Genomic DNA, 15,140 nt, shown 5'->3' on the forward strand with positions numbered 1-15,140 from the left:
GGGATTAAAATAGGAGGTGTCACCCACCTCCCCCCGCCTAATTTCGTTCATCTCAATAACCCTGTGCACAGCCGACCATCAAGAACAAAGGCCAAGAACTAATTCTCTCAACATAAAGTCTACTGAGCGAAGGTGTTCGAGTCTCAGGGCTCTGAGCCTCAGACTTCACATCCTGGTTCAGGAACAACGCACACCCTGGAGGAGGCGACGCACAACTTCCCGCGGCCCCGCCCCGCGTTGGCGTGACGTCACTAGTCCGCGCCGCCGCACTATTTGACGCGACTGTGACCCGCCTGCCGGAAGCCGGGTGACTGACCATGGCGACGGTGGCGGAGCAGTGGGTGCTGGTGGAGATGGTGCAGGCGCTGTACGAGGTGCGTCGGTAGCCAAAACTACCCGTGAACCCGCGGCCCGGGTCTAGCGACCCGCGGCCCGGATCCACGGTGCTTCCTGCTCCCGGGGAGCGCAGGGGAGAGAGCCTCGGCTGCCCTCGCCTCCTGGAGTCACGCAGGAAAGCAGCTCTTGGGAGGGGTGCCGAGGACACACGAGTCCTCAGAACCACAGTTGGAACTGATGGCCAGACGGGGTTTGTGGGAGTGGGCGATCTAGGTGGGAGGAATGCCCTATCATAAATTACAAACTTTGCCCAGGGCGGGGGAGAGTGGTTTACAAGGCGGAGTAATTGGGAATTTATGAGCATGGAGTAGACATTCTTTTGCCCATAGTTTCTATATTATGAATATATAACGTTTTGAAGGATATTTAAAAGAATAGTTAAAGGGTTTTGGTGGTTTCATTCAGCTATGTAAAAAAAATGGATAATACAAATGCCAGTCTTGGGAGGACGCTGGTTTCTTGAACTGAGCTTCCCTGCTATGTCCTATAGAACTTGTACATTTTCTGTCTCAGGGCCTCTTCAACACGGCCTTCTCTAACTTCACGTGATAATAGGCACTGGCAATGCGTTTGTAATACCACTTTAATGTGAATGTCGGTGACCATGTATGTATTAGACCAGACGAATCTGAAGCCCGGAGACCAAGCTGTTTGAGCGAGCAGATAAATCCCGGTGCATAGAGAGCTCACATTAGTTGGAAGTGAATTTCACTTTATTTGATAATGTTATCCAGAGTTGCTTCTTCTGAGGAATGACCATGTTCCATTGCAAGAACTCTCTGGAATTTCTCTTCCTTCCTTCCCGTCCTCCACTCCCATCTCTCTGTGCCGCCTTCCCTCTCTTCTTCCTTTCATTTCTTTGTTTCTTTTGCTATTTCTAGACAGGGTTTTTCTGTATAGCCCTGGCTGCCCTGGCCTCCCAAGTGCTGGGATTAAGTACATGGCACCAAACTCAGATTACCGGGAATTTCTTCATGAAAATTATTTGAGACAGAGAGTACTTGATTTTCCTAATCTATACTGAGGTCCAATATTAGGCTAGTTATAGCTACTGAGTCACTATAATTGTTATTTTTTTTAAGAAATGAGTAATTTTCTGTTGTACAGTGTGACTTCTTACTCCCCAAAAGGGACCAACACAGACTTTGGAAAATTCTTTGTGTGTCACATTTCCTAGGTAGAGAGAAAAAAATAAAACTTGTATTTATGATTATTTGAATAATTTTTTAGACTATTAGTTTTTCATCTTAGGGTAATTTCTCTATGGGGTTTGTTAGCTGAAGAGATGTTTGCCTGCTATCATCCAGTTATTAAGAAAATCAAGGTTATCTGGACTCACTCTTTAATTATGTTTAAGAAGGGTCAGTAAAAGTTTTAGGTCATCTTAAGTAGAGATTTCTGTTTTTGTTCTCAGTTTCTGTGTATTTTGTAGAATTTGAGGCTTGTAAAGTATATCTGAAAAATAAAGATCCATGTGCACATGTGTATGTGCGTGTCATCTATGTAGTTTTAAAGGTACTTTCACATTGACAGAAAAGTTCACATGAGAACTGTCAGCAGCTTTCCAGTCTGTGGTCTGGTGTGGCTTTTGTTTGCTCCTTTGTTTTTAGCTATGGTGAAATGTCATCCCGTATTTCTGCCTCAGTGCTGATCTATTCTGTATTTAAGTTTGTAAGTACATGGCTGTATTTTGAGATAATGTCTCACTCTGTAGCCTGGGTTCTCCTTGAACTTCAGATGCTTCTAGTATTTCAAGCACACACCATCATGCCTAACTTTTAAAGGCCTGGGTTTACCAGGTATGGTGGCTCATACTTTTACTCCCTGCATTCCTGGTCTAAATAACGAGTTCCAGGCCAGCTATGGCTCCGTAGTGAGACCTCTCTTCAAAACAAAAGGCTTGTTTTGTTTCTTTTTTGTGTGGTGGTTTATTTGAAATAGGGTGCAGCTATGTAGACCATCCTGGCCTTAAAGTCAAAAGATCTGCCTGCTTGTGCTTCCCATGTACTGGGATTACAGGTGTGCACCATCACACCCAGATTAACATGCCTGTTTTAAATGATTTTTCTGGTGGTAACCCACTGGAATAGAGAATCCAGCCAGTAACTGAAGGGCTATAGGTGTCTAGATTCTTCTACATAAACTCATCCATGCCTTTATTCTGAAACCATGTAGAGAACAAGATAGTAGACTAGCCAAGATTCCATCTTACTATGCTGGCTCCACACTCTGGGCGAGGGTCTGGATTCAATTCCCAGCGTCTACATGGTGGCTTACAGCCATTTGTAACCAGTTCTAGGGGAATCTTCTGATCTCTGCAGGTGCCAGGAGCACATGTGGTAAACAGACATGTGCAGACAGAATACCTATACACATAAAATAATAAAATATTTTAATAAAAATAAAGATATCTTTGTGTCTATCATCATGAAACAGGTGGAAATCCTTTGGGTCCCATGATAGAAAAGAGAGCCACTTTCCTTTAAGCATTTATTACTGCCACCTCCACCCATCCACGCTGCATTGTTTAAGGTCTAAGGAAATTTAGCAGCAGGGTAGGGAAAATACAGTAAGATGTGCAAAACTTTAAGAGTTATGGAAGCTGGTTTGCACGTAGTTTTATTAGCTTTTCCATGGTGGGTACAGGTGTGTTTAGGTGTGTACAGTTTCCTTATACACATTTCTTGCCAGTAAAAGTGTAAATTATCTGAAAGACATGATAGAGTTGTTTTAACTGTTGGGGTTGTCAGGTCTTACCTCTTTCTCTTTTTCACTATTGAAAGGTTTTAAAGCTGAAGTACTGGGGGTTGTTAAGGTGGGAAAGGCATGAAGAGCCCTTAAGGAAGCCCTGGCAGTGAGGTGTATACAGTAATAGTGCAACCCTCAGGAGAGGCAGCACTGTGGTGGACTGAATTTCCCTACAGCTTTTGAAGTGACTACTTTCCTTCTTTGCTTTTCTCCCTCGTAGGCTCCAGCATACCATCTCATTCTCGAAGGAATTCTAATACTTTGGATAATCAGACTGGTTTTCTCTAAAACCTACAAGTTGCAGGAGCGTTCTGACCTTACAGCTAAGGTAAGAAATGAAGCCTGGGGGCTGGAGAGATGGCTCAGTGATTAAGAGCATTGCCTGCTCTTCCAAAGGTCCTGAGTTCAATTCCCAGCAACCACATGGTGGCTCACAACCATCTGTAATGAGATCTGATGCCCTCTTCTGGCCAGCAGGCATACACACAGACAGAATATTGTATACATAATAAATAAATATTAAAAAAAAAAGAAATGAAGCTTGTTTTATTCAAGGTATGTGGGAGCTACATCATCTTTTTTAAAGCAAAATGAAACTTGACTCTGTAGTGGATGTTAAAACGTTGACTATAAGAAGAGCAGGCAGTAAGGAACATCGGAGTAGATGAAGCTTGAGGAAAGAGGCATAAAGCCTCACTGGAGGAGACTGCAGCCTGCTGGGAGATGGCTTGAGGGGCGCATGTGTGTCTCACACAGGTTATGTGAGCTGCCCTTGAGGCCAAGAGGAGAGTCCTCCATGTGGTCTTCAGAAAGGGGATTCAGAGTTGGAAATGCCCACATCCCAATTAGGATTTTTTTGTGTTATGTGTGGTAAGATGGAAGAAATCCTAAACAGAAATGAGATTTTTAAGTTATCAGGTTACCCAAAAACTGCATGAGAAAGGGGATGAGCTGTAATAAGGAAAGAAGTAAGAGTGGGAAGTACCCTGAACACAACAAGGATGGCCTACGCTCTCCACAACAGCTGGCAGGGGTGTTTTTGTGGCACGCTGTTCATTGCTGCAATGTTGCAGTTTGGCATCACCAGAGCCAGTGTGAGGTGACTCGTGCTGAGCCACTCACTCTAACGCCTCTTTTTCTGTAGGAAAAGGAAGAACTGATTGAAGAGTGGCAGCCAGAACCTCTCGTCCCTCCTGTCTCAAAAAACCATCCTGCTCTCAACTACAACATCGTTTCCGGGTGACTTGCTTGGCCTTGCTGCTTGGAGTGATTGACCTGGCTTTAGTTCTGTTGCCAAGCGTGTGAAGGGTGATCTTCACCCTTATTAGATGAAGACAGTTTTCTTCAAGGGGTGGCCTGGGAATCTTTTAAACTCTAATTTGGGAATTGAAGATTATCTTTTTATTTTCCTTAAAACACATTCTCTTTCTCCCCTAACTCATACTCTGTTGTTTCTTGATTCCCCCTTGTTCCTCTGAGGTTTTGTTTTGTTTTGTTTTTTTATTTTGATTGGTGGTGGAACTAAAGACTGACTATAAACACAGCAGATCTCAATGTCCCCAGGACTCCAGCATTCACTGTCTAGTCTCTGCATAGATTAGGAAAAGGTGGTCTAGAGCAAGTACAGTGGCCTGCTGTGGTCCTCTACTGTTTCAGCACCTGGGGTACCTGCAGGAAGAGCCTGAAGCTTAGCCGTACACATCTCAGCTGTGTGCACTGTCCTGTTCCTCCATTCCCTGTTAACTGCAGCATGATGTGTCTAGACTGTGCTCTGCTTCAGTTTTCTGTCTCTGGCCATATTGCCACTAAAGAAGCCCATGCTGAGTGACTACTTTATCATACACTTCTCTTTGTTTTCCTAGCGTTGACATCATCCTTGGTTTACTTTTGAGCTCGACAGTCTGCATTCCATCTGTGTCTTCCTCCAGAACTGTACATCTCCATTGCTCAGTCATGCCATCCGTTTCTTTTCTTTTTTCTTCTAGAACTCCCTGTCCTGCTCCTGCTGCTCAGAGAAGCCTTATGATTTTGTCTGTTGGCTTGAAAACATTGGCCCCTTCTTTTCCCCTTTCTCCACCCATTCCTCTCCCTCTGTCTGTCTGTCTCCCAGAGTGGGTAAGCAGGTAAGGTACACACATCCAGTGCTGACATATGTGGGTATTTGGAGGTCAGCGGTCGAGTGTCTTTTCCTGCTGCTCTTGCCTTACTCCCTTGAGACAAGTCTCCTGCCTGAAAAGCTGTCACTGATGTTTGGCTAGGCTGCCTGACCCAGAGATCTTCCTGTCTGAACAGCCCAGCACTGCACTGGGATTATAGGCACTTGACTGTTCCAGGCCTTTCTTTAATTTTCTCCTTCATGCCATTGGAGTACAGACAGACTCCTGAGAGTCTGGACTATGTCTTGTGCTTATCTTCAGTTTGTGTTTATTTCACACTCATGTTCTCTACTGATCCTCACTATCCATCATTTTTTTCCAACCGTTTTTATCAAAATCAAGTGCATTATGTACATTGCTTATAAAAGCTACAAGAGGCCAGGCCTCTTGGCATAGGAATTCCAGCAATATAAGAGACTTGAGTTGGGTTCAAGCCCTGCCTGGGGTACAGAGTGACTTCAAAGCCTGTCTCCATAAATTACTTTTTTAAAAAATAATAATAACAAATAAACTGAGATTGTAGCTCAGTGGTGGTAGAGAACTAGGAAGAGGCAACACAGTAGTTAGTTTTTAATTTTTTCAGTTTGATTAGTTCTCTCTCTCTGTGTGTACATGTTTGTGTGTCCATGTGTGTGATAAAGAGAGAGAAAGAGAGAGAGAATATACAGAAGTGTTTGTATGTGTGGGGGCCTGAGGTGGCCAGAAAAGGTTGTTGGGTCCCTTGGAGCTAAAGTGGCAGGCATTTGTAAGCTGCTCAATATGGATGCTGGGATCTAGACTCTGGTCTACACAATGGAGCATCAGGCTCTTCACCACTGAGCCATCTCCCCAACCAAACACACTGGTGATTTTACCAGTTTTTGTAGTGGTAGGAATGGAACCTGGACCTTGTATGCTACACAGCATTGTACACTGAACTATGACCCTGTCATGAGGCTGTTTCTCATGATGTTGAGAAACTATGTTTTACTGCTGTTGATGCCTGTTTGCTTACATACTAATTTGGCATGAAAGTGTTTAGTTTTATTCTTTAAAATCAAGCTTTACTGAACATCCACATAGCACAAAATTTATTGTTTTAAACTATTCAGCTAAAATAAGTAAGTGTTATTGTATTTACAGAGGTGTGCCACTATCACCATTTTCTAATTCTAGAACATTTTCTTTCCTCCTCAAGTCAATCCCAAGCTTTTCCTTCCTGCCCCACTTCCTGCCCAGACCCTGACAGTATTTATCTACTCTATGAGCAGACTGGACTTTGTAGGTATTTCATAGGAACAAAAGTGTACAAAGTGTGATGCTTTGTGTGTAGCTCATCTGCTGAGCTTAGTGACTTACATCCATGCTATAGCAGCTGGCAGTATGCGTCTCCTTCCCTTAGATGACTGAGACTCTTCTTTATTTGCTTCTGTCTGTTTTAGAGTATCTTTTAAGTTCCCTGGCATCTGGAATTCTGTGGCGCATGCCTTTAATTCCAGCATTCAGGAGGCAGAGACAGGTGGATCTCTGTGAGTTTGAGGACAACCTGGTCTATAGAACGATTTTCAGGGCAGCTAGGACTACACAAACGCTGTCTCAAAAAACTAAAAATTGAAAGAAAAAGAATCTAGAATTCACCTTTACATATCATGTATCAGCTTTGTCACTAGGAAATACTGGTACATGCCCTAATTACTATGGGTCACATATTCTACTTTGAGGTTGTCAGCATGGCAGGTTCTCATCAGTGTCTCTGCCTGCCTGTATTTTATTACACATTGTATGTCATTTCCACCAACAGTAGTAGTAGTAGTAGTAGTTTCATGAGTAGGGAGTCTACAGGTGATGTGATCCAGGGCCTTGTAGATGATAGTGTGACTGATTTTGTTAATGTAAGTGAAGTCATTGCACACACTGTTGTCTTTTGTGATAAGCTGGGCAGTAAGAAAGTATGATGCAACTTTGGTTTCTATTCTCAAAGACAATGCCTTCATTGTCCTCTGTGTTATCTACATAATTTAGATAGTCTTATCAATTTGTATATCCTTCTTATCTTAAGAGTTTAAATACCCACACTGAACTTTATCCAGGGTCATTTCTTCATTGGTGTTTTTTAAATTGAGTTCTACCAGGGATTTGCCTTCTTTTTGCATTTTTGAGATTGACCAACTTAGTTGAACTCAGTTTTAAGCGTTTACTTTTTCTAGTGAGGATTCAGTCTTTTTTCTGATACCTTAGGAGCAGACATTCAGATTTGTAGATTTTGAAAAACACTGTATCTACTTCTCACATAAATGAGCATTGTCCTGTGACCTGGGAAAGGCGCAAGCACTGCCACCTCCTCTCTGCTTGGGATGGGTTTGCACCTGAAGAGTTTTGTTACTTTAAAGCTTTAGAAAGTGTAGACAAGGGGTAATGATCTCTGCAGAGGGGTGTAAGTTCTTCCTAAGATCTGTCCAGCTATAGCCCCTACTTTTACTATGTGCTGTTAAAAGTTTGACACTTTAAACAATATTTCCATATGAAGTGTGCATGCATCCACATGCGTGCCACAGCATGCCTGCGGAGCTGAGAGGACAGCTTTCAGAAGTCGGTCTCGGGGATCGACTCAGGCTGTCGGGCTTTGTGGTGAGCACCTCGACCACTGAGCAGTCACCAGCTCTTAGCACTTGCCTTTGATACCTGAATGCTCTCAATTTTTTATTTTGATTTCTAAAAAGCTTTCTCTTCCCTTTTAAACCAAGAACATTGCTTTCTTTGGACTGTCTGTCTTTAGTGCTTTGTGATTGATTGCTTTCTTGTTGGAAAGTGTGTTCCTTTCTGAACAATTCCTGTGTCCTTGCTGAGATTTGCTTTGTGTCTTTTAGGTTTTGCCCATATTATATATTAGAGTACACAGTGTTGCTGGGTGTGGTGGCTCACAGCTATAGACAGTCATACCACTTGGAAGGCAGAGACAGGAGGAGTTCAGGAACTGAAGGGCAGCCTGGGCCACATAGTAAGTTTGAGGCCATCATGAGAAAGTGAGACCCAGTGAAAATACCAGTGTTTTATAATACTAAATATCATGACATGTATTTTTAGTATTTTTTAATAAAGCAACGTTTTATTTATTTCTGGGTGTCTTACATCCATTGCATCATGCATTTTATTGTTGCTAAGACATTGCATCTCAGACATTTTTCTGTCTGCTTGACTGCCGGATGAGTGACAGAGAGCAGAGATGACTACCTCCCTGCCACCTGCTACATGTGTCTTATTTTGTTTTGGTTTTTTCTCCACTCTTTTTTTCTGGACTGTCTGCTCACGGGACTTGTAACTTTTCCGCTACTCTCCACGTCCTTATGTGCTCTTTCATCTTTCTGTAGGCTCTTTTTTTGCTTTGCTTTGTTTTCTTTAGACAGGGTCTCTCTGTATAGTGCTGAAAGACCTGGAAATCACTATGTAGACCAGGCTAACCTCGGATTCACGACGCTCCTCCTGCCTCTGCCTCCCTGAGTCTTCTCTCATTTTGTATGTTAGTACTGTAAGTTGATTTCAGGTAGTCTCTTCTCTGGCTTTCTAGAATTCTGTACCTCTTTTCTCATGAGTTATCAGTTCTGTTACAAATAAATAAGTAGTGTCTGAGAGCAGTGTGCAGTCCTTTCTGGCTCACCACAGACAGGCGTCAGCAGTGTCACTGAAGCCACAGTTCCGGGCACAATCCCTCTCCTCTCTTGGCCCATGCTTTGATGGCCTCTGTCTGTTCTGTCATGTTGTGCTGTCTCCTTACATCAGCAAAGAGCTGGCTTTCCCACAACTCCCTACCATCTTACTCTTTTTTAAGTACAGGGAGCTTATTAAAGAACAGAGCTAATAGGAAGATGTTTGACTTTAAATTTAGCATTCCCTAATTTATGAAAAAGTACAAAGGAAAGGGGTGGAGGGCAGATAGAGTGGTCTGACCGCACAGCTGTGCTCAGATGGGTGCTGAAGTAACCCCTCTCTGTCTCCTTCCCCAGCCCTCCAACCCACAACATCGTGGTCAATGGAAAAGAATGTGTAAACTTTGCGTCCTTTAATTTTCTTGGGTTGCTGGCCAACCCTCGGGTTAAGGTGAGTAGCGCTTGATACTGAAGTGGGACAGGACCTTGCTAGCTGCAGAAATGACATAAAAGTCAGGTGGGGTCATCAGAGAGGGACAGTTTCACACTACGGGGTCTGACAGAATCAAAATCTGGACTTGAACTATTCAGGGCAGATGTGTCGAGTGGGCTCAGTGTGGGTGACACCCAGAGAACCTAGGAAGCCCGACCCGGGCAGTAGTGAGAGAGCATCCACAAGTTTCCCAGCTCCTGTTAGGACTGGGACTTGCAGATCCTCAGGAGAAACTAGTGGTCTTTGGGCTTTTAGAGGTAGGCGATGTCACCTCTCCGTGCTTCAGTCCTGTGTCTTCCTAGTCTGTTTCCTAAACTCCATTAGAACTGCTGTCGTTACAAGAAAGGGGGGAAGGTAGGAGAGGGCCCAAGAGTGGGAAGTATTGCCTGGGCTTGTCGGAATTATAGATAAAGGGAAGAAAGGAAAGTTGGGGGTGGGGGAGGGTCGTCAGGACCACACAGAAGAAATCATTAGCACATTTGCTTCCATAAAGGCCGCAGCTTTAGCGTCTTTAAAGAAGTACGGCGTGGGTACCTGTGGACCACGAGGATTTTATGGCACATTTGGTAAGTCACATTCTTTTTCAGACCCCATTGAAAGATCAGTTTGCATTTGCAGTTCCTTAGGAAGCATTCTTAACCCTCAAGCTGAGTGCGTGCATTTTCTTGCTTTTCAGTTAGTTGTGTTTGGGAACTTGGTAGAAGCTATAGGGGAAGAGCTGTCGGGCCTGAGGAAGTGCCCTGAGAGGATGTGCTGCCGGAGTCCTGATGCCTGGGGCTAGGGGAGACTGAGTTGTGCATTCCAGTTGTTGGGTGAAAGGTCCAGCTTCTGGGGCCTGCTCTTTGTAGTCCTGTGGCAATCCATGTCTAGTGTCACTATGTTGTGGAATGAAAGGGCAGACAACAGTGCCGTTCCCACAGGACAGGTGGCCTTGTACCTGACTTTCCCACTGTCTACTGGCAAGCACTAACAGCAGGATGTACCTGGTCTATAGCCAGGGCTGATAAAAAGCCCTGGGCAGTCAGGACCACAGAGAAAGGCGAGAACACATTTACTGGATTGAGGTTGTAGCTTTTTTTTTTCTTTCTGCGATGGAGGTGAAGAGTCACTCGTGTCTTTGTGTGTGAGACCCTAGCACAGGCTCCCTGAGTCCTTAGGTGGTACAAGATAGCAAGTACCAAAAGCTTCCCAACTCAGCCTTCAGAGACTTCACTATGTACATTGCCCTCTGCTTCTGGAATGCCAGTCAGTGTTCTGGTGGCTAAACCCTGGAACTAGCCTTCTGGTTTAGGAGGCCAGGCCATCTCATTTCCACTTATGGAGTTTCTGTGTCTTAATCCCAGTGGGTAACATGTTTTTATGAAAGAGACCCTTCCTTTGTTTCTTTGTTTGATGGTTGCCTTTTTCATGCTGGAACAGATGAGGATAGCTGGTGCCCAGAATTCGAGAGCTAGCACTCAGAGATTCTTTCCCCCCATCATCCGACTGTTTAGAAGAGAAAGGATGCCCAGGTAGTTACATTTTCTCTGCAGTCACACAGTTCGCGGATTTCTACCCTAAGCCTGGGCCTAGTGTCCCAGCTGCCAGCTCAGACTCAAGTGGCAGGATCAGAGGACTGAGCTCAGACCCAAGACTCCCACTACCCTAGAGTCTAGTCTAAGGCAAGCAGGGCAGCTTCCTGTTTTTACTGGTAGGGACTTGTTTACTTTCATAGGACTAGAAAACAGGAAAAGCTGCTTTTTAGGGACTTGGTGGCTGTCACCTGATTCACGAGGCTTGCTCTCTGTGAGTTTGTCTGAGTACAAAAACTGCTTTCTTCAGAGTCTGTGGTAGCGTTCATTTGTGGACCCTCACTGCTCCTTAGGAGTTAACCTGGGAAGGAATTGAGATATATTGCTCTCAGAGGAGGGGTCAAATCTTTAAGCCTAATTTTCCCAGAGCTGTGAAAACGTAGTTTAAACGGCCCAGTTCTCCCTCTCTGTCACTTGTCAGGCGTGGAACAAAGACTGTTCAGTTAGCGCTCCTCACCAAGTAATCTGGTCCAGATGCAGATTTCTGGCCAGGTCCTCCAGCTGCTATCTGCCCCACAGTCAGCAGCTGTCAGTCACTTTTGTTTGCCATGCACAGGCTCCTCTTAAGCATATATGGATGATTTCTGTATGTGCATGTTTCACCCATTTTTGTAAAAATAGAACTGTTTTACACATTGTTCTGTGCTCTAATTTTTGTTTGCTTTTTTCAATTTTTTTAGTTAAAAATTTTTGTGCAGTATATTTGATCATGTTCCGTTCCCCAACTCCTCCCAGATCCTACCCAAGTTTATGTTTATTTTCTCTCTCAAAATGGGGGAAAGGAAAGACAAAAAGAAATGCCCAAACAAAGCAAAACAAAATAACAAAGCCCACCGCTCCCCTGACCCCCTCCAAAAAAAAAAAAAACCCAGAGTTTGTTTTTACGCGCCAGTTATGCCTGAGTATGGGACCTGTCCCGGAGTGTAGTCTACAGAATCAGTGACTGTCCAATGCACTTTCCCTTTGCCAAGCAGGCGTCGGTTGCCAATAGCTTCGTAGTTGGTGTGGGCTATGCTTTCATGTGGATGTGAATGTGTCTGGGTTTCTGTGATGCTTGGAACAAACTACAGCCTTGTGCTCTGAGCACACACTTCTCCCCTGAGCTGTACCCCATCCCCCAAATGAGTGTATTTTAGATTTAAATTGGATTTGATTGTTTGGGTTTCTGAATGGCCACCCGCAGCAGATAGTGAATATACAGTTTATAAATACTTGCAAGCAAGCAACTCCCGTCTGTCCTAAAACCACAACTGAAGGCTCATGTGATGCAGGGCAGCTATGTAATGGTACTGGTTGGCTCATTCCTTGTTCAGTTGTTTCCTCTGTGTGTGCACATGCAGTCTTTGTTCTTTCTTTGTTTTCTAGCAACTTTTTTTTCCTGGTTCGTTGGTTGGTTTCTCTCACCTCATTCTTTTTTTTTTTTTTAACTTTCTTTTTGAATTATTCTTTGTGTCTTTCTCATCATGCGTCTCCATCTCATTCATTTCCCTGTTTCTTTGTCTCTGCCCTCTAGCCTTGAAACCTTCCCCCACCCCCAAAATAAAATTTAAGAGGAAAAAAAAGAAAAAAAGAAAGAAAACAGCCTCATCATGGAAGCTGCAGTGTGACACAGTGAGTCACACAGTAAACACTTTTGTCCATACATCTTTACTTGCATGTATTTGCTGCAGAGTCGTTGGTCTGGTTCGAGGCCCCTGATTTCTGTTACACTATCGATGTTGGCCCTCACTGGAACTCCTCTTAGTTATCTGTTGTTGCCCTGTGTTGTGGAATCCTGCAGCTTTGGGTCTGCAGGACTGGTCCTTTCACATGCTCCAGCAGATCACAGATGGGGTGAATGTTGAGATAGGCCAACTCGTAACCCTGGTTCTGGGCCTTGGTAGTTGCAGAGTTGGGTCAGCCAGCCAGCTCTCCTCATACTCCCCACCAGGATGAGCCCTCCTGGCTAGTTAACCTCTTACAGCAAAGAGAAAGGGGCGTGGCCAGTTCTCCTGCTTTCACATCCACAAGGTCAGTTCTCTTACACCTGTACCTTCAAGGCCAGCTCTGCTGTGTAGTCCAGGTGTGCATAGGGGCCACTCTCTCCAGTGCTGCAGCTGATGAGAGGCGGGACCAGCTCTTTTGCTCTTGTGACCTCAGGGCCAGCTTTTCCACCTACCTCAGGTTTTATGTGTAGGGAAGGGCGACTCTTTCCCACCCGTGCTGCCACTTGGCAGACAAGTGATTTCTTCCCATATTCTGAAAGAATTATATGAATAGTTATAGTGACCTGCTTTAGAATTTTAGCATTTAGTAAAATCAGAGAAAACTACTTGGGTCATCTCAGACTGAATTTCAGACCTCTGCAATAGCCCTGCAGTGAATCACCCTAGGGTGCAAGCACATGGCTGGCCCCCTTTGCACTGAGCCCTGTAGCAGATGTGGGGAACCTCCTCTTCTCTAGACTTTCCCTATAGCAGATGTGGGGAGCCTCCTCTTCTCTAGACTTTCCCTATAGCAGATGTGGGGAGCCTCCTCTTCTCTAGACTTTCCCTATAGCAGATGTGGGGAGCCTCCTCTTCTCTAGACTTTCCCTATAGCAGATGTGGGGAGCCTCCTCTTCTCTAGACTTTCCCTATAGCAGATGTGGGGAGCCGCCTCTTCTCTAGACTTTCCCTATGCCCACAAAGGTTGCTCTTAATTTGATACTTTCCCCTCCTTGGTGATCATTTGGGCATCTGTTTTCAACGATCTCTGCCTTGTAGATCGTCTCTTAACTTGTAGATAATGAACAAATTACTGTGGGCAGAGTCTTCTGTCCCACCAACCCACTCCAAAGTAGCTACACAGAGAGTGATTGTTAATTATAAATGCTCAGTCTATAGCTTAGGATTGTTACCAACTAGCTCTTTCAACTTAAATTAACCCATATTTCTTATCTATGCTCCACCATGCAGTAGTACCTTTTTTCACCGGGACATGTTCATTTCCTGCTTCCTCTGTGTCTCTGGCTGGTGACTCCTCATGACTCCACTCTTTTTCTTCCCTGTCCTCTCATTTGGTTGCCAAATCCCACCTAACCTGTACCTGCCTAGGTATTGCCCTATCACCTCTTTCATTAAACCAATCAGAAAGCATCTTGGCAAAGACACGTCTTCTCGGTATACAAAATGATTATCCCATAACATTTCCCCCTGTTATCTAATTAAAAAGGAAGGTTTTTAACTTTAACATAGTCAAATTATGTACAACGAAAACAGTTACCAAGTGAGAATTACAGTTACAATATTCAGTTCTTTTTGTATTTGGCAAAATTATCTATCTTATCTTAGAGTCTAAAGTTTTATACCTAATTTACCTTTTACCATAATTAAGGAAAACTTTAATTATTTAGTTTTTAACTCTATCAAAGACCCCAGAAGGCTGTAATGTTACTTAATAACAAGTACATCTGGCGACTGGATGGTCACCCAAAGTTCATCTGTAATGTTGGCTTAACCAACTTTGACCTACAGGCCTAATGTATTTGACAGACATTTCTGAGAAGCAGGGAATTTTGAAGGACTTTCTGCCTTGTTTTGGCAATGTTGGCAGTCACTTTCTTTTTTTTTTTTTTTTTTTTTTTTTTTTTTTTTTTTTTTTTTTTTTTTTTTTTTTGGTTTTTCGAGACAGGGTTTCTCTGTGGCTTTGGATCCTGTCCTGGAACTAGCTCTGTAGACCAGGCTGGGCTCGAACTCACAGAGATCCGCCTGCCTCTGCCTCCCGAGTGCTGGGATTAAAGGCGTGCGCCACCATCGCCCGGCTGGCAGTCACTTTCTTTTGCATCCTTCTGGTCCAGTTTGGACAGTATACTCTTAGCACTTGAGGCTAGAGCAGTTTTGTTGCCTAAATGGCTAACTTTTGCCATAAAGAAAGCAAACTCCATATGGAGTTTCTTCAGTGCCCTTCATCTTTTCTGAAGTAAATTTGTGCTACGAGGAGCAGATGTGTCTCACTGTCAAAAAAACCTTGTTATTAAAACATTTTAAATGCCATATTCTATAAGTCTTTGTCGTGTTTGAAGACCATCTGCCTAAGTATATCTCTTTAACCTTTAAAACATACCTAATATAAGTTTGATTATTATAGGTAGCTAACTACTAACCTGTATTTCTTAATTATGCATTTTTAAGTG

At 43.8% G+C, this 15,140-nt stretch overlaps 1 protein-coding gene across 1 annotated transcript in view; it reads left to right on the forward strand.

The window, feature by feature from the left end:
• Positions 1–266: 266 nt before the first annotated feature.
• The window catches only part of LOC121453660 (serine palmitoyltransferase 1), a 45,242-nt gene continuing 30,368 nt past the window's right edge, over positions 267–15,140 (forward strand). The window contains exons 1-5 of the mRNA XM_041660585.1: positions 267–374; positions 3,365–3,472; positions 4,289–4,383; positions 9,281–9,374; positions 9,910–9,982. Coding sequence (XP_041516519.1) covers positions 318–374; positions 3,365–3,472; positions 4,289–4,383; positions 9,281–9,374; positions 9,910–9,982 — 427 coding nt within the window. The 5' untranslated portion in view covers positions 267–317. The remainder of the gene's footprint in view (positions 375–3,364; positions 3,473–4,288; positions 4,384–9,280; positions 9,375–9,909; positions 9,983–15,140) is intronic.

The sequence above is a fragment of the Microtus oregoni genome, unplaced genomic scaffold (genome assembly GCF_018167655.1).
Source record: "Microtus oregoni isolate MIOR12 unplaced genomic scaffold, Mior012 000011F_ref0000422, whole genome shotgun sequence".
Lineage (NCBI taxonomy): Eukaryota > Metazoa > Chordata > Mammalia > Rodentia > Cricetidae > Microtus > Microtus oregoni.